The 18430-nt window shown below is 50.5% G+C and overlaps 3 protein-coding genes and 1 long non-coding RNA gene across 19 annotated transcripts in view; 2 read left to right on the forward strand and 2 right to left on the reverse strand.

Annotated features, from left to right (window-relative positions):
- Ewsr1 (EWS RNA binding protein 1) overlaps window positions 1–6084 on the reverse strand; it is a 29798-nt gene extending 23714 nt beyond the window's left edge. For all 6 annotated transcript variants that reach the window (XM_021176796.2, XM_021176795.2, XM_029483180.1 and 3 more), the window contains exons 1-3: window positions 5975–6084; window positions 1035–1071; window positions 854–905 (exon numbers count right to left, since the gene is read on the reverse strand). In XM_021176796.2, the coding sequence (XP_021032455.1) occupies window positions 854–905; window positions 1035–1071; window positions 5975–5987 (102 nt within the window). In that variant the 5' untranslated portion in view covers window positions 5988–6084. The remainder of the gene's footprint in view (window positions 1–853; window positions 906–1034; window positions 1072–5974) is intronic.
- A 99-nt stretch (window positions 6085–6183) lies between these two features.
- Rhbdd3 (rhomboid domain containing 3) lies at window positions 6184–13001 on the forward strand. Of its 7 annotated transcripts, XM_021176801.2 has the most exons (10): window positions 6249–6533; window positions 6727–6877; window positions 7380–7570; window positions 7676–7715; window positions 8773–8809; window positions 10054–10242; window positions 10922–11305; window positions 12087–12249; window positions 12335–12619; window positions 12703–13001. In XM_021176801.2, exons 6-10 carry the CDS (start codon window positions 10095–10097, stop codon window positions 12878–12880), a joined length of 1158 nt encoding a protein of 385 aa, XP_021032460.1. In that variant the 5' UTR covers window positions 6249–6533; window positions 6727–6877; window positions 7380–7570; window positions 7676–7715; window positions 8773–8809; window positions 10054–10094; the 3' UTR covers window positions 12881–13001. The 7 variants fall into 7 exon arrangements, 6 of the variants coding, with proteins under 6 accessions (XP_021032461.1, XP_021032458.1, XP_021032462.1 ...); XM_021176802.1 differs by lacking the exons at window positions 6249–6533; window positions 7676–7715 and adding an exon at window positions 6184–6239; XM_021176799.1 differs by lacking the exon at window positions 7676–7715 and having other exon boundaries at window positions 6240–6533; window positions 7368–7570.
- A 168-nt stretch (window positions 13002–13169) lies between these two features.
- Window positions 13170–18430, reverse strand: part of Emid1 (EMI domain containing 1) — a 46880-nt gene continuing 41619 nt past the window's right edge. For 2 of the 3 annotated variants that reach the window (XM_029483065.1, XM_029483064.1), the window contains one exon: window positions 13177–13873. In XM_029483065.1, the coding sequence (XP_029338925.1) occupies window positions 13628–13873 (246 nt within the window). In that variant the 3' untranslated portion in view covers window positions 13177–13627. Of the gene's footprint in view, window positions 13874–17594; window positions 17680–18430 lie in introns of all 3 variants that reach the window. The other variant, XM_021177367.1, reaches the window with a different exon arrangement.
- LOC110305406 overlaps window positions 14203–18430 on the forward strand; it is a 5531-nt gene continuing 1303 nt past the window's right edge. For 2 of the 3 annotated variants that reach the window (XR_002379155.2, XR_003837955.1), the window contains exons 1-2: window positions 14203–14345; window positions 16039–16119. This is a non-coding gene — a long non-coding RNA (uncharacterized LOC110305406). Of the gene's footprint in view, window positions 14346–14622; window positions 14684–16038; window positions 16120–18430 lie in introns of those variants that run through there. The other variant, XR_002379154.2, reaches the window with a different exon arrangement.

Here is an 18430-nt window from a genome sequence, read left to right on the forward strand (position 1 = left end):
AGTGCTGGCACACATTCTACCACCACATCCCAGCTCCAGGTTTTTTAAGTTTTAATTACTCAATCTGACTAGTGGAGGGGTGTACCTGTATCATGGTATATGTGTACCATATACCATGGTACAAGTACAAGACAAGATTTAGGAGCTAGGCCTCTCCCTTGACTCTATGTGAATCTTGGGGATCAAACTCAGGTTGTTAGGCTGGTGGCAAACTTTTCCAAAGAGCCATCTCTAGCTCCTGCTCTGGGTTTTTAACATAGATTGATATACTGACAAGAGCCGAGGAACAGATATTTTCAGAACTAACTCCACTAGTTAATGTGCAACCACTAGCAAGTTATACGGTAGCCATGCAGTAAAATTTTCTCATGTGCAACAATCCTAGAGATGGTCTTTAGAAATTATGATGATTAAATTAAGCATAATAAAATATGCACAAAGAGCAAGACCACAGTAAGACACTTACTTTGAGCCTAGGAATTTTAAAAAGTCTATTTCCAGCTTTAAAATGGTTTCATTACAACCCTCATTATGAAAGATTAAAACTTTTGAGTTTTAAAAGCTTAGATAATACTACCACTATTTATTTGTATAAAAATTTTTAAAAAGGCTGGGTGTGGTGGCGCATGACTTTAATCCCAGCACTGGGGAGGCAGAGGCAGGCAGATTTCTGCATTTGAGGCCAGCCTGGTCTACAAAGTGAGTTCCAGGACAGCCAGGTCTACACAGATTAAACCCTGTCTTAAAAACAAAACAAAACAAAACAAAAAAAAATCTCTTAGCTACTATTTTAGTGGTCAGCTGAAACATCTATACTGAAGATATAACTATACATCCTTGTCTTTGGGATTACCTGGGTGGTCTGTGCATATCCTTGAGTTGGCTGGGCGGTGTAAGCACTGTAGCTGCAAAAAGAATTAAACACAAGAATTGACTATAAAACATTTAGACTGTGTTACTACATATCCTTTAAACTACAAAAGGCCTCATACTCTAAAACATTAACAAATTATTGTTGCAGAAGGCTGACTTACCCCTGCTGGGCTGCAGCTTGACTATAGGTACTGTAATCTAGAAGAAACAAGAGAAATTATTAGCCTAGACAAGAAGGGGAAAGAGATAGATGGAATTCAAGCAGTAATAATTCTTAAATGTTTATAGAGTGGACCTATATGCAGACACATCCCAGTTAGCACATCTCATCTCTCAATTAAGCCAAACCAATTAAGTCAAGTCAGTTAACTAAACAAAGTCTGAATATGGTGCTAGCTAATGAAGTCAAGATCAGTTGAGTTGGCAGGAATACCTTGCCAGATACCCTACAACCATAAACCCATCTCAACTACCAACTATCAACTCAAAGACACTATCATTATCTTAGGTATAAACCAAGACCACAAAACGGCATCAACCTCACTGTCAGATTTAAAAAGAGGCACAGAAGTATTAAAATTTCTTTCTTTCTGCTTTTTACAGGCTTTCTCTGCCTAGTCCCAACTGTAGACCATGGTGGCCTTGAGCTCATGGATCCAGTCTTTGCTGCCCACCCACCCCAGGGATTAAAAGTCACCAACACTCCTGGCATTTTTGTTTTGAGGAAGAGTCAGTAAAGGGATTAGAGGAGCAAGCTACTATGTCCAGTATCTGTCAGGCTATCCCTTAAGGTAAGACCAACCACAATTCCCTAGAACAGTAACAAGTGAAACAGAATGACAGAAAATGGGGGCTGGAGAGATGGCTCAGTGGGGAAGAGCACTGACTGCTCTTCCAGAGGTCCCGAGTTCAATTCCCAGCAACCACATGGTGGCTCACAGCCATCTGTGATGGCATCTGATGCCCTCTTCTGGTGTGTCTGAAGACAGCTACAGTGTACTCATAAATAAATCTTAAAAAAAAAAAAAAAAAGACAGAAAACAGGATAGTCATTAAATCTAAAAAAGGGTCCTGCTATCAAGAGCTGTTATCTTCATAATATCACAAAAAGATATAAACCCCAGTGGAGCCAAGGTAAAGGATGGGAGTGGGGCTGGTGTCTCAGCAGTTAAGAGCACTGACTGTTCTTACAAAGGTCCTGAGTTCAGATCCCAGCAACCACATGGTGATTCACAACCATCCGTAATGAGATCTGATGTCCTCTTCTGGCGCATTTGAAGACAGCTACAGTGTACTTACGTATAATAAATAAGTCTTAAACAAACAAACACCCCAACAAGGACAGGAGTATATAAGTGGTCGGTCTATGTGCTCATTCCCCTGACTATACCGGATGTGTGGATACCCTGGTTCCAACTTCAGCATAATGTACGCACAACTGACCAGGTTAATACAATTCCAAAAACTATCAAAGGAAAACAGCACTTAATAGGCCTACAGGAAAAATTGCTCTAGGTTCACAATTGCCATTTCTTAAAACCTAAAATGATTTCAACATCAGCAACAACAAAAATCACAAATTTTCTTCTCTGTAACTAAGTCTACCTATAATTTTCCTTCTCATATGAAGGTGTCATACCCCTTTCATCCCTGCACTCAAGCAGAGCTCAGGTGGATCTCTATGAGTTTGAGGTCAGCCTAGTCTACATAGTGAGTTCCAGGACAGACAGGGCTATAAAAGACCCTGTCTCAAAAAACCAATAAAAAAGGAACGAAATCTGAACTATGGAGGTGTTAAATAATGAAAATAAATGCCTATGTTTTCAAAACATCACCGAATTAAAGCTACCTACGTTTTGGGCACTTTTTTTTAAATGCAGAGAATTAAAAAAAAAAAAAAAAAAAACCTCAATTATTTCCTCTCCACAAGAATACATATTTTGTTTGGTGTTCAAAGACAGCACTGTCATTAAGACAGAACAAAAGGGTCCTTTCTTTTCCAATCAGAAAGTAGTCCCTCACCCAGATGTAACAGCTGACATCTTTCTTCATGGAAGGCTCTGGCATACTCCATGCAAAGTCTGCTTCACAATCCCTAGCCAACAGTACTTTCCTGAACTCATTCCGCTCCTCCTCTGGCTTTTTCTCAGCCGGAGTACAGCCCTGGCTGTCCTGGAACTCACTCCGTAGATCCAGATGGCTTTGAAACACAGAGATTTATCCACCTCTGCCCCACAAGTGTTGGGACTAAAGGCCTGCACCACCACCACCACCTGGCTTGAACTCATCTCTTAAAATTGACTCTCTCAACCTTTCTGCACCTCATGGGACTACTTTCCTTCTAACACTCTTCAATTCAGAGCTCTGGTTACCAATAGTATCAGTAAACTGTCCAAAAGATATCTACAATGAAGAAAATAATCCTCTCACAAAATCCTGAAGCATTTCCAATAAAGCTACATTTTCTGTGGTGGTGAAGTAGTGGTTCTGAGACAGGATCTAACTACTTAGCTGGCTGACCTTAATTAGTTATATAGACCAGGCTAGCCTCAAACTTGCTACAGACCCCATATGGCTGTCTACAACCTAGTGATGAAATTATAGGTGTGTACCTCCATGCCTACTTGCTACCTTCCTTTGTCTGCCTTTCTGCCATTTATTTATTTACAGACAGGGTCTCACTATGTAGCTCTAGCCGGCCTCAAATGCTGTGCTCCCCAATCTAGGATTAAACCATGACTGGCTACTTGCCACATTCTTTATATAAAAAACAAACAGCAAAGCAAATACTGCAACCTACATTTCGTTGAGGTTTCTGTGTAAAAACGGCTTTTTGAGTCATTGGCATTAAGTTCCATGTTTACAAAAACTTACACAAGAGCAGTTATGTAAAAATGGCAATGCTGATACAGAACAGCCAACCACTTCAGATGAGGGTGCTACCAAAGGATTTGGTAGGCTAAGGAAAAAGCGACCCCCCCATGTTTATCTACCTACAAGCATGACACTGAAGCAATGGTCACATAATTTAACAATTGAAAAAATAAGTCTTTAAATGCCCAGATACGTAAACACTTCACACACACACACACACACACACAAAAGCAGGCTGAGGGATTATGATGTAGGGGCACCCTAGAATGCTAATAATGTTTTACTTTTTGTTCTGGTAGTTATTTAGAGACTGTAATTCTGCTTTCCTGGACACACTCTATAGTTACTGTTCTACAAGATACAGAGGAGGGGAACCATTACTCCCCTAAGGCAGTGGCTTGCTTCAGGGCAGCCATTAGCCAAGCTGAATAGGAAGCTTTAGGCTACATAATTCATGTAGCTAGCAAGGGTAACTTTGTTGGGACCAAAAAAATGTTATTTTAAGAACTGAAAGGCTCAAGAACAAAATTTTTTTTTTCTAGGACAGGATTTCTCTGTGTAGCCCTGGCTGTCCTCAAACTCAGAGACCACCTACCTCTGCCCTCCCAGCACCGGTGCATCGCCAAAAGGTCTAAAACTAAGTTTTTCAGGAAAGCCCTTAATAAAGTCCCCTCAGCAGGGCCAGGACTGTGGGTATAGCAGAGCACACTTTTCAACTTAAATTTGGTTCAGGGTGCTATCAGCATTTTCTGATAACAAAGATGACTAGAAAGTGGCAATGATCTATCAAGCAGAAGAACTGCAATTGCCTTCTTGGGCTTTAGAGGTTAAGAGAAGGGTAAAAGGACCACCAAGGAAACCATTTTCCACTAGGATATATTGGACTGTAGTCGTATCTCAGTCTTCTCTTAGGGACACTTTGGGTAGCCTGGTACCAAAAGCAAGCTGTTTACTAACTACATCGTTTGCGTCGTCAAATTGTGATGCTGGAAGCTTTCCTAAGCCAAATAAAGGACCCAGAGCTTTTCCTGTCATCCCCCTTGCTTTCTCCTCCTGCCTCCAAGGCCACATCACCAGACCCTAGATTCCGCTAGAAGCAAAAACAAACAAACAAACAAACAAAAAANCCCGCCATTGTGCCAGTTAACTGTATTCTAAACTGCAGGTGAGGGCTAGGCTACACTTATTCTCTCGGTAAGGACCACAACATATCCATCACGTTCTAGAGTTCCCGCCCTGGACTTTCAAAATCCGCTATGGGTCTCTTCCCTGGCCTCAATAGGGCCAAGGAATAAATCAGCCGGCTAGTTTAACGAGCAGGCCTACAGAAACGTGGGGGGCCGAGGCTTTTCTGCCTCTTCTGGATCAAAGCTGCTAGAAATTTCTTTCTGGAAAAACGAGTCTCCTCTCCGGATCCAGACGGACCTTGTTATACAACCGATCCCCCGCGCCGTTTGCTGAGAAAAGGACACTGGGAAGCCACTGCTTTTTGGGTAGGGAAGGAGGTGGAGTTAACTCATGATTAAATCGAAGCCTCTGAGTGGGGAGCACGAAGATTTGGGGGAACCAACTAGGTCCCAGCTCAAGCCAGCGCTGGGCTTGGGCTGGGAGCCCTCCGAGGGGGCAGCTTGGTCGCGCCGGGCCGGGCCAGGCCTGGGGGATAATGGGGCTCCCCTCTTAAGCCGGCGCCCCTCAGCTTACACCTTCGCGACGGCTTTTTGTTTGTTTTTCTGAGTCCCTACACAATAAACACTTGCCCTGGGGCTAGCGATGGGAGGAGACGTTCCACGGGAAACCGGCCACGGCTTCTCGAGCCGCCATCAGACACCTCGCTTCACGCGCCTTCGGGGTGACGGGCTCCAGGCCCAGCCGCGGTCCCCTTCGGGCCCTCGGAGGTCCTAGGCCCGGTCCACGTGGCGAGAGACCCGGAGCACCGGGCCCCGACAACCACCACACAAAGGAGGCCTGGACGGGCTCTGCACGCCTCAGCTACCGCGAGGCCCTCGCGCGCAACGCGGCCGCCAAAAGGTTCCAGAACCAGCCCGCCTGGTGGGGGAGGGGAAGGGAACGCGGGTCCCCCCCACCCCCGAGCTCGTCGGGCCGCGGCGGGAACTCCAACCCCTTTCGGCGACCTCACTCAGTCATCCCTGCCACCCCCAGAGACCAGCGCCTCCCAGTCTGGGTGTCCCAGCTGTCGCCGGCGCGACCGCGATCCCACTCCGCTTACCCGTGGACGCCATTTTCTCGCCTTCCTCCTCGTTCTCTCAACGTCCGTCTCCTTGTCGCGTTCCCCCTAGGCGCCGCACTGCGCAGGCGCGAAACCCGCAACCTCGGACGCTACCATCGGGCCAGGCCTCGGGGGTGGCCGAAGAGGAGCGAACCGGTGCTCTCCGGCTCTTCGCTCCCGAAACCGTTGACCCGATCCTCTCCCAAAGAGCCGGACGTGACGCGTGGTCTAAAAAAAAAAAGGCGCCTCGGGGGCCAGCGCGCCAGTGAGCGAGGGTTACCCGCGAACCCGAGAGCTCCTCGGCGCGAGGCGCGGTGGCTCGGAATGGTTACGCCCGCTGGCTCTAGGGACCGTCTCTGAAGAGTCTGCCCTGGAGGGAGACGGAGGCTGGCGGGAGGGCTGGGGGAAGGGATCCCGGCCGGCCTGGAACAACTGCTGACTAATCGGCGGGCGGGATCACGCGCCCGTGTGTGCGCGCAGCGGGTTTCAGGCACCGAGGGCTCGGCCTGGAACCGGCGGCCGGACTTACCGGGCGGGCCCCCCAGCTCGGTTTTCGTGGGTGGGTGGGTGGGTGGGTGGGGGTGGGAGGACATGCTCCCCAGGCCCCTGGACGCGTGGCCTGAGCGGGCGGGGGAGGGGACCGAGGGCCGTCGGCTTGGGAGGGAGGCCGGGAATGCCGCGCCCGACCCCAGTAACGGTCGGGGTGGAGAAGCCCTGTGATCGTCCTTCAACCCATCCCCTTGTTTCAACAGAAAACCCAGAACCCACGAAATTGAGTCCTTTCCCTAAAGTTACAAAGCTGAATGCGACCCAGACCCCGGGCCTCCCCTCTGTGCACCGCCCGGAAGCTTCGCCACACTTGTCCTTGCCTTCCCAACTCTGTCCTCCTGGCTTCCCTGCAAGGTAGGCAGGGTCTGATATGCATAGCTCTGAGGTCTCTGACTCAGAAGGACTCCAGAAGGACACTGAGGCGGACTCTTGGCGATTGGTGGGGTTTTTGGTTTTGCTTTTCTAAGAGTTACTGACACGGTGGACAGACACAGACAAACATTAGCATGGCGGGCGAGGACTCGGAAGAAACCAGGGTCCATGTGGGAGAAGTAGGCGTGTCGCACCCTTCTGAGGATGGGCGTGGCTTCGCCGCCCGATCTTATGGCCCGGGGCAGGCAGGGAAGGGAGCCGGGAGTCCGATGTGTAGCCCCCTAGTTTCCCAGTTTATGTAAAATCACCTTCAGGTAAGAGATCCAGGCGTCCGAGTCTGTTAGTTCGCCACTCACAGTGTCTCACTAGAGGCCGGTCGGAATCTGAAGGGGAGAAAGGCGTGTATTGTGTTCTAGGAGGAGCAGCTGGATTCATTATTGGATTCTTACAAGTTCCGTTTTATTAATTGAAGATATGGTTGCAGGAGTGTTACGGCTTGCCTATGATGTATGAGGCCCTAGTTTCCATTCCTGTCGCCAAGAAAGAGAAGAGACTGGTCCAGAGGACTCGAGGCCCAGTTCCGTATGTCCATGGACCTGTCCCCTAGTGCCCAGGGATGGAATGGTTGTGAGAAGGTGCAAGAGGAAGCTTCATTTTAGGTGACCCTGCCTCCAGGTAAGGGTGAAATCTGCCTGCTTTTCTGAACTTCAACCCAGTACCAAAAATAAAGGGTGGAGTTCACCCCAGCAGGACCTGGGACTATGCTAATATGTCTTCCAGTGAACACCAGCCTTGAATACGTGCAAGGAGTTGTATCCTGGTGAGTCTGGAGACAAGCCATTTCAGTGGGGGAAAGCCAAACTTTGCTCATTAGGATAAAATTCACAATATGGGAAGGGAACATTGACAATTCAGAGTGAGTAGGAGATGGCCTATTGAGGGATGGAGGAAAGGCCAGGCAGAGGAGATTTTCATATTTGGCATCTGCAAGGGAAAGCCTTGACAAGGAAGCTAAGTAGAATCGCTTTCTGCCCTGAATCAGCTCAGTAGGAGACTCAGAGGACTGCCCTGGAATGGTGGGAGGGCCTGGAGGAAAGGCTGTGTGAGAGGAGAGTACAGGAGAGAAGCTATGCTCTATGGGCAGGGAAAGACCATAGAGTTTGGAGCAGCTGCTGCGCCTTTACTTGTAAGCTCTCTGTGCCTGCCATGAGTAATAGGTGGTGCTTTGGGTTTGTTTGAGGAGGAGCTGGGGGCTGAACCAGGTGTAATGGCGCAGATTTGTGACCCAGCACTTAACACCTAGACAGTCAGGAGAATTTCCTATCCCAGGCTAGGGATAGGGTTACGTGCTGAGATTTGTTTAAAACAACACCAAAAAAACTTTTAAAAAAGAGAAAGTTGTGGGCCTCCACTCTATCCCTTTTTCTTACCATCTGTAAGGAAAAATGTATCAGAATCAGCAGGCCACAGATTAGGACGCGTGGCCAGGGACACCGCAGAAAGCGGCAGCAGACGCTGGAATATCCTTTGCGAAATGAGGCTAGGGTCCGGTGCCACGGCTGTAATCACCTTGTAAAGCTTGGAGTGCAGGCTCTCGTAGCCCGCTTTCAGCCTTACCCTGCTTGTCCCATTGGCTGCCCTTGCCCCACCCCCACCCCCGTCAAAGGCACCTGAGGCCATTCCCAGGGGAATATACCCATCTTTTTGGCAGTGAGTGGCCCCAGTTTAACTTGTCTGGTCTTGTATCTTCCACTAAGACTTAAGGCCCACCAGACTCGGTTTTGTTTTTTGAAACTGGGTCTCATATCACCCAGGCTGGTTTTTTAACTCAACATGTAGCCAAGAACTCCTAACTTTTTCTTTTATTCTTTGTCCAGCACTGGGAAGCAAATCCAGGTGCCTGTGCATGGCTAGGTGAGTATGTTCCCACTGTCTGCATCTCTAATGATCTTGTACTCCAGTCCTCCATGTCTGCACTCCTGAGTGCTAGCATCACAGCTGTGCACGGCCAAGCTGGTCCCATCCCAGACATGTGGGCAGGTAGGATAGGAAGGTGGCTAGTAAGAACAGAGGTTGGGACTTGAGCCCACTTCAGCCAAGCTATTGGACCTGCCTCTGCAGGTTCAATTTCCCCCTCTGTAAAATGGGGTCACTGGGGGGCTGGAGAGATGACTCAGTAGTTAAGAGCACTGACTGCTCTTCCAGAGGTCCTGAGTTCAATTCCAGCAACCACTTTTTTTTTTCTTTCCAATTCCCATTTATTTTTGGCTCTGGGGCGATGTCATCTTTTCAATATGAAAAAAAAAAAAAAAAAAAAAAAAAAAAAAAAAAAAAAAAAAATGACCAAACCAAGGGCAGGAGGAGCGCAGGGTAGAGGTGGTGACCTCCCATCTGGGGAATGTCTGAAAGACCCAGGTGGAAACATACTTTCCCAAGTGTGGAGTTTCAGCGGGAATTGGAGTGTTCAGAGACCAAGGCCTTGCCACACCCCCAACCCCCATCTCTCGGAAAAAGGAGAACCAATATAGGGAAGATACTTCCAATGGCAGATTTGGCTCAGGACAGCTGGGAGGATATAAATGGAGATAGTACTGTTAATACCTCTCCTGAGGCTGAGAGATGAAGCAGGAGAAAACCCAAACCAAACCCTGCTGTCTGAAAGCCCCAGTGGATTCCTGCGTCTATATGGCCCTGACTGGAAAACCCCACCCCTCTCTTCCTGGTGGCCTCTACCTATTATCCCCTCTACCCACCTTTCCCTGATCCACTCACTACTCATGCGCTGGAAGAGGACATCAGATCTCATTACGGATGGTTGTGAGCCACCATGTGGTTGCTGGGATTTGAACTCAGGACCTTTGGAAGAGCAGTCAGTGCTCTTATCTACTGAGCCATCTCTGCAGCCCCAATATACTGGAATATTAACTGGACAATTAAATTAAAAAAAAAAAAAAAAAAGAATGCCAGTAGGAAGCACAGGTTAACAACCAGAATGCTCACAAGCGTCTGTAATGGGATCCGACGCCCTCTTCTGGTGTGTCTGAAGACAGCTACAGTGTACTCACATACATAAATCAAAAACAATCAAAAATGGGGTCACTGGTAAAATAGAGATAAAAGCAGCAAAAACAATTGCTACTGTTTTTGTTTATCCCTAGCCTACAGCCTCAGGACCACCTTTGACTGCCATCAACGAAATATGCATGCCTGGGAGGCCCCTGGCTCACTGTCCCGTGCCCTGCCCCTTGCTTCCTCAGTCCTGATGCTGCTGCTGAGCTGCCTGTGGTTATTGGGGGCTGGCCCCAGCCTCAGATTGGCTCCAGAGCTGCTAATGGAACCCTGGCAGGGTAAGGACTGGCTGCATGGACCTTGAAGGAAGCTCTAGGGCCTGAAAGCAGTTAGTGAGTGGCATTAGTGTGAACCTTATGGTGGCTATACAGGAACAGGGCAGAGTGTCCCAAGGCAGGTTAGTGTTCTGACAGCTCATCCACAGTCAAGAAGGAGGGCAGGGCATCCTGTAAAGGTGCAGAAGGTGAGATGGAAGGCATGGGTAGGAGTGCTGATCGCATCCCTTCCTGACAGCTTTCCCTGGAAATAAGGACTAAGGATTTCAGTCAAACACGGACTTCCTACAAACTTGCCTCCAGTTTACATTTTAAGAACCCAAATGTTCAGGGAGGCGCAGAGCTTTTTCTAAGGTCATGCAGCTCTGTGGGAGTGGGTGGTTCTAGCAGGCAGTTTTTATTAGAAGTAGTGCTATTAACCAGATGTAGAAGAGAGTTGGTGACTGTGACAGTCAGCTTCGGTGTGCCCAGACATAGGGACACTCTGCAGTTGGTTGCTGTGCGTTGGTTCACAGTGATATAACTAGAGCGTAGCTGTGGTGTTGTGAAGACTTTGGTATCCTCTACCAGTGATTAGGTAGTGACATTTAACATCCTAGCTCCTGGGTAGGGCAGGCTGCCATAACAGGTGGCCCTAGTAAAGGGCAATCCACCCCTCTGACCTGACCCTTCTTGTTCCCAGTGCACAGGCTGCTGACCCATGCTCTGGGCCACACTGCACTGCCAGGCCTGCTCCTGAGCCTGCTGCTTCTGCCTACTCTGGGCTGGTGGCAGGAGTGCCATCTGGGCACTGTGCGCTTCCTGCACAACTCCACCGTGCTTGCCCTGGCTACTGGGCTGCTGGCTGTGCTGCTGGCGGGCCTTGGGGTGTCCGGTGCAGCTGGAGGCTGTGGCTATATGCCTGTCCATCTAGCTATGCTGGCGGGACAGAGTCACCACCCTGGATGGCCTCAGAGGACACTGCCACCATGGCTGCTACCGTGGCTTCTGCTGGCCCTGACCCTGCTGCTCAGCTCTGAGCCACCCTTCCTGCAGCTCCTTTGTGGCCTTCTCACTGGCCTAGCCTGTATCCTTTGCCTGAGCCCAGAGACCACATGAACCTCACTGGGCCTCTTGGGTGCCTTGAAAAGAACTGGCACAAGGAAGTCATGTCTAAGCAATGCCAGGTCACCAAACACCTGTTCCTGACACATCTTCTTTTGAGCAATGCTCTGGGCTGGGGACAGGGCTCATGGCCAAGTGGAGGTAGGTGTCCTTTATAATCAAAGAACCCTATGAGATGCTTGGAGAAGTGAAGGGGCCTGAGAAGTCACTAACCTGGATCCTGTGTGAAGGTAGCATCAAAGCTAAGATGGGCAGGCTGGGTACAGGGCGTAACTGAGAGGAAGGCTCAGTGTGGGAGCAAGCCTGAGGCTCTCTGGGAACAGAGTGCCAACTTAGGCCCGTGGTACAGGTATCTTAAACATCAGCTTTGCTCCTAAGATATGGGAAAAACAGCCACTGAAGAGAACAGGCTGACCCATATAGCCATTCAGGCTGTATGTGAGTCACAGGGTCATTTCAGAATGCAGACACCAGTCACACAAGTCTGGCTGACAGGAGGAGGAGCTGTCTTTAGGCACACAGGATCTAAGAAGAGGCTTATGAGATGGATGAGGGAGAAAGTTCTTCCCCTCTGGCTGACTGGTTTCAGGTAGTGCATTTTGTTCTTGGCTTGAGCTGCTGATGTGAAGGAGAATGTGGTCCTGAGGGAGGTAGCAAGGCGAGACACAGGAATGCCCACACATGGCCTTTCTCCCACGCCATTCTGTTTCTCCTTGACCAGCCGCCCTGCCCTGGGCAGGTAGATGCTGCTGGGGCCTTCCAGTGGCTGGAGCTCTCAGAGCGGAGACTGCGGGTGTTACAGGAAGGTGCCCTTTGCAAGTCTCTGGCCCGATGCTGGCCACTGAGGCTCTTTCCCACCCCGGGCAATCTGGGTGAGCTGCCTGTCACTTATCCTGCTGGAGTGAGGTGAGGGTGGGGTCGGGCTCAGGGTTGGATGGTGGAAGTTGTAACAGTGGCTGGCAGTCCAGGCCATCCACCTCTGTCCCTACAGGCCTGCCACCCCTAGACCTCCTTACCTGGCTTCCTCAAACTCCTGGCCTCACAGTGATGGCTCTGCTCAGCTTCCACCACACCAGGGGCCTGGACAGCTGACATGGAAGAACTCGGAGAGGGGCTTGGACTGGGCTGGGTCCAGCTTTGCTTCAGCAACGACGATGTGGGCAGCCCTAGACGAGCAGATGCTACAGGAAGGGATCCAGGCCTCACTTCTTGATGCGTCAGTTCAGGGTTCCCAGAGCTCTCTATGGTTGCCAAAGCCCTCTCTGTCTTCTCTAAGGTAAGGCAGGGTGGGCAGGGGTGCGGCCTCCTGATGTGGGAGCCATGCTGCCCTGACATTTCTTCCTTGTTTCTGCCTCACAGGTTGCAGCAGCTACAGCACATGGGATTCCCCACTGAGCAGGCTGCAGTGGCCTTGGCAGCTACAGGGCGTGTAGAGGGGGCAGTGTCACTGCTGGTGGAAGGGCTAGTGGACACTGAGGCCCTAGTGACTGAGGGAAGGAGTAGCCCTGCCCACTGCACAGGCACTGGAACCTCATAGTCCTTTCCTTGTCTGCTGAGGGCTTGGTGGGGTCTTGAGTGCATCCCTGGGGTAGGACGAGGCCCCAACATGTTTCCCTGGTACTTTGTAAGAATAAAAGCTGATTTGTTTTCCAACCTGGCCTCCTGAGTGTCAGTTGTCATGTCTGGCTCCTCTGTATTGGCATCATGGAGGAAGGAGTGAGCAACAGTGAATGTGTGGCTGTTGCAGGAGAATCCTGCCCCCTATATCCTTGGCTTGGGTGGCCCTTTCTGACTGCCCTGGATGGCACATAGAGACCAAGTGAAGTAGGGTCAAGCAGGGATGTTTATTGTCCTGTACATATTAACTCGTAGCATCTGCAGCAGACACTTGGAGTAGGAGTCCCTTGTACACATCCCATTCCCACATAGGACATGGGAGCAGGGGGCCTGGGGTAGAACTGATGTAAGAAGCACCGACCGTTCAGTTAGATTAAGCAGCCTGGACTCAGGTGGAAACTCAGCACCAGAAAACGAGGGGCACACAGGACTCCCCAAGGTTTTACAGGAGGGGAGCTGAGACTTCTGCCCCAATCCTTGCATATCTGCAGGGCCAGGTGGTCCCAGGTCCTAACTTTAGGCAGCGGGGATGACTTGTACCTCCGTCTACCCCTCCTTCAAAGCCTTTTCACCCCATTTCACAGAGGGAACCAACAAGGCCAGGTGCAAATGAGGCCTGACTTTTTGAGGCCCAGTCCCTGTTTAGTCTATCATGTATAGGCTGCCATCACTGAGCTCTGCCTACCCCTAAGACCAAGGGGTCCCTGAGGATATTAATAAATAGGAACTGGCAGTCCCGGAGGCAGCGGGTCAGGTCCAGGCTAGGGGAGGAAGCCTGCAGCCTCTCAGCTCCTCTCGCTGCGTCTCCTGGGGGTGATGATCGGGTAGTTGGTTGGGTGTCCTCCCCTCTTGCCTCGAAGGAGGCTGGGGGTACCTGTGCCATCAGGGCCTGCCCCGGATCCCAAGTCTGGTTCTGCCGGAGGGAATAAGGAGAGAGGCTATGTCAGGGGGACACTCACATGGGGAACCCACTCTTTGCCCTGGGAGGTAGCTGGGTATCCTGGCATCCTAGAGATGGAACTGTAGGAAATTCGGGTATCTGAAGGCTGGTTAGTACCTGCCCACAACCTCTTAGCCCCCAGCCCATGGAGATCACTGGGCTGCCTGGTGTCTGTCTGACTCACTGGCATGGGTAGACTCACCACATAACACTCCCTAGGGTTCATTGTTGTTGCTTTTGTTTTTTGAGACAGGGTTTCCCTGGGCAACAGAACCCTGGCTATCCTGCAGTGGATTTGTGGACCAGGCAGGCTTTAATTTCACAGAGATCTGCCTGCCTCTGCTTCCCGAGTGTTGGGATCCGTAGGACACCATGTCTGGCACTGATCAGTTTTTTGAGGCTTATTTGGAGTGGAGATGAATTCTGGATCATCCAAATGAACTAAGTAAACTTAGAAGAGAGATTTTCCTCTTTCATTAGGTTAAAGCATCATTTTGGAGGAAAGGGCTTAGTAGAGTCAGGCTTTGGCTCTGAGCAGCCTCAGTGGAACTGGATCTTGTGAGGGCCCCAGTTGTCTGATTTCTAAAATTAAGGACATTTTCAGATAAGACTCTGAGGGCTTAGGCAGTACTGACCGAGACTGAAGTCGGTTTCAAAGGGAGTTGTGGTGAGATCTGCCGTGACCTGTGCATAAACTGAACCCCAAGCATAAACATAGCGTACTTGCCTCCTGAGAAATCTAATATCCTTCAAACCCAAGAAGTTCTTTTGTCCAGGAAGCCTGTGAGTATCCCGTAAAGCCAGGGAGAAGGTCAGGGTAGGTTATTTTCCTAGCTGGGGAGAGCCTAGGATGGGTACTTGGCCAAGTACCTCCCTGTTCATAGGGTGCAGACCACTTACTGATGGTGCTGCTTAGGGAAGCCACTAGTTGGGGCTATCAGATGCATGGCCAGCTGAGGATGAGGTCACAGTGGCTCTCCCCAGATCTCTCCCTCTGTGTTCTCTAGCTGCCCCTCCTACTGTTGCACTGATACAGACAGGATGGGGTACCAAGAAAAAGTGCTGAAAGTTTGGGATTTGGTTCTGTTCCCAGTGGTCCCTCAGGCCACTGGGAGGCGGTGGGGATGGAGGATGGATGCTAAGAGGCTTAGGGTGGAGCTTTGCTATGTCCCCATCAAGACCACAGTCTCCCCTCTTCAGGCAGGGCAGGCCTGAGGTGGAAGGGAGCCTATCATGTTTCTAGATGTTTCTAATGTTTAGAGCAGCCGCATGGCTAATGGGTGGGGATCAGAAACTGTCTGTGGGCACTTTTTTTTTTTTTTTTTTTTTGACAGAGTTTTGTTCAGTAGCCCAGGCTGGCCTCAAGTTTGCCATCCTCCTGTCTCAGCCCTCCAGTGCTGACATCATAAGCATGTGGCCACCACCCCTGACTGGTACCACACATATTCCAACCCCCAGATCTTATTAGACTTCCTGTCACGTTGTCCCTCTCACCTCCATATGGCACAACCAGGTGATTTCTATGACCCCACACAGGGTCCCCTCTTCCAAGAAGTCTCCAATGTCAGGCAAGCAGGGCCCATGACCCCAGCCCTCTTGGAATCTCTCCAGTGACTGTTGGACAGTTCCCCTGTGCCCATCTGAGCCTGGCATTCAGTTGGTGCTTCCTGGTTCCTGATGAACGAAGGGTTGGTTTCAAACCTGCCTGATTTATCCAAGGACATTTTCAGAGACGACTTAGGGCCTCAGACTTTAGATTTATAAGAGGGGAGGGAGGATACACTATGGAGGCCTCTGAGCATTGTTGTGCATCTGGGCTGTGAGATAGGGCAGCGGCTGGAGGGGGCAAAGGTTAGCCCATGGGATGGGAGCCCTCGGTGGGCAAATGAGGAGCAGCCCATGCCTGTGAACGGCTAGCCCCATCTCCCCACACCAGCTGGGGGCTCCTTAGCCTCACTCCAGGAGCCAGGAGGCAAGCTTCCTTTCAGGCTGCCTGAACCTGCCCTTCTAGAACATTCCCAGTCCAGCTCTGCTCAGGGTTAGTCTCCACCGCTCAGAAACCTTGAGGAAAACAACCCTGTAGTCTTCTCAGCCTTTGTTCTTTCTCACTTGTTCATTCACTGACACACCACCTCCAGGAAGCCCTCCTGGACTGTTTTCTCCTGAACTGGCTCCCTCCCTCATGGTGATGACTGAAGCCAAGGACTTGCACAAATGAGGTAAATGCTCTACCATGCAGCCATGGCCCCAGCAGGCCAGAGGCATAATTATACACACTAGTCTGTCACGTTTCTCTTCTTAGCTTCTGCTACCAGTGCTATCCCTCCCCACCCCAGCCCTAAACTGCACAAGGGCAGAGCTACATCTTTGTTGGAGCCTGTGCAGGTAGGTGACTGCCGGAACAGGAAAGCTAGTTCCTTGTGCCAGACTCTCTGTCCTCGATGAGTGGCAGGATACTAAGTACCTTCTGGCCCGGACCAAGCACCAGGAGGTGTCTTCATGCCCAAGCATGTCCCAGGCCCATCCTTGGAGGGTTTGCCCCTGCCTGCCCGCCCTGCCATTACCTGGCCAGATGATGGCTTCCAGCAGTGTGACCCGTCTGGCCAGGAGCTCCAGCTGAGCCTGCTGCTGCAGGAAGCTCTGTAAGCTAGGAGCCTGATGGGAGATCAAGAAGAGCAGACGGTGCGAGTCTGGCCTCAAGGGCTGAGCTGGGAGCCAAAGGGGGGTGAAGGCGGCTACTCCAGGACAGGAGTCTGGACCAGTGTCCATCAGGCCTCAGTGTCCCCTCGTGAGAGAAGGAGAAGGCTTGCCCAGCCCCTCAGGTAGCAGGAGGATGAGACCTTGGAGGGTGAATGCCAGGCCCTGACAGGGAACTTAGGACACTACGACCAGAGTGGCAACTGTAGGAGGGGTATCTGGGGTCAGGAAGGCAGGTCCTGTAAGAGTCTCGAGAACTTTATGGGGAAGCTGGTCAGAACTGGCAAGTGCTCTATTACCCAGAGTCCTCTGGGTCCTGAGTCTGCCTCTGTCACCCTGCACTTGTGGAATCTAGCTGTGTAATCTATTTCTTGTAGGTCTGGAGACTGTTCCCATTGCCTATGACCTCTCTAGAGTTGAAGCCCAAATGGAGTCTACATCTCTTATCTATAATCCTATGGGCTTGGGCTCTAACTGTATATGACCCCTGACCCCAGTATGGCTAGGGCCTGGCTGATACCCACAATCCCTTGCTGATTAGGCATTTGGTTTCCTCTCTCTCTCTCTCTCTCTCTCTGTAGTTGTTGTTTTTTTCTAGACAAGGTTTCTCTGTAGTCCTGGCTGTCCTGAAACTCACTCTGTAGACCAGGCTGGCCTCAAACTCACAGAGAACCTGGGATCAAAGGTGTGGGCCACCATGCCCAGCTTAGGAATCTGTTTTCATTGCCCATAAATCCTTGCAAACCTCAACATCTGCTGTCTCCAAGCTGTGTAAGTAACTGTTTCACCCACGATGCCTAGCGAGAGGCACAAGGATGAGTACAGGAGCAGGACCTTCCCCCGAGAGAGGGCATCAGTCGTCAGGGTTGAGTAGCCTCTGTAGCCTGTGCTTCTTCAGCCTCAGAACTGGACTCAGGCCAGTTCCACCCCAAGAAGGTTTGGGGGAGGCTGGTAAGCAAGGGCTGGGCTGGCTGGCCGTCTGTCTGTCTCTACTCACCATAGAGCCCAATCATTGTTTCCAAGATTAAAACCCTCTCAGCTAAAATCTTCAAAGCCTCGCGTAGTTGGTGCAACCCCTCCCCCTGTGGAGGAAAGAGACAGATGCAGCCGTGACGGAGGGCAGGGAGGGGACCCTGCAAAGCCTGCCAGTGGCCCATGCCCCACCCAGGACAAGCACCTATAGCCATACCACTTTCCACAGCCCCGGACCCATGGACAGCCAAACAAGATGGAGGGGGACAGGATGGGGACAAGGCAGGAGGAAGCAACCCCTGGACACCATTTCAGAGAGTGCCATTTACACCCAGCTGTATGCAAACTGTGCCACTCTGCCAGTCATCTGTCTGCTTTCTCCAAAGAAGCCATATTGTTTTCAAGGCCCCATGGTATCAGCTCAACCTCTCACCCCATCCTTACACACAGTGTAAGGATGTCTTTGAACAGTGCCTGTGACATCCCTGGGTTGTCTGTGCTCTAGGTGCACCCCACCCCTCACCCCATCTCTCCATTTTAAATTCTTTACATCTTTCTCTATCTCTTGATTCATACAAGTTGACTTTTTGTTATAATCAATCCTATCAGCCTCACCCTAACTCTATCAGCGAAAGTAAGCTAGTTGTTGGTGATTCTGTTCATGCTAAAATGAGTATTAGGTGAAAAGCAAAATGTTTCAATGGCATTATTGCTTAAAATGAGGCTGATCTAAGGCTGGAGCCCAGTTCCCCTCCTTCAAGAAACCATAGCCGGGCGTGGTGGCGCACGCCTTTAATCCCAGCACTTGGGAGGCAGAGGCAGGCGGATTTCTGAGTTCGAGGCCAGCCTGGTCTACAGAGT

Source organism: Mus caroli, chromosome 11 (genome assembly GCF_900094665.2).
Source record: "Mus caroli chromosome 11, CAROLI_EIJ_v1.1, whole genome shotgun sequence".
Taxonomy (NCBI): Eukaryota; Metazoa; Chordata; class Mammalia; order Rodentia; family Muridae; genus Mus; species Mus caroli.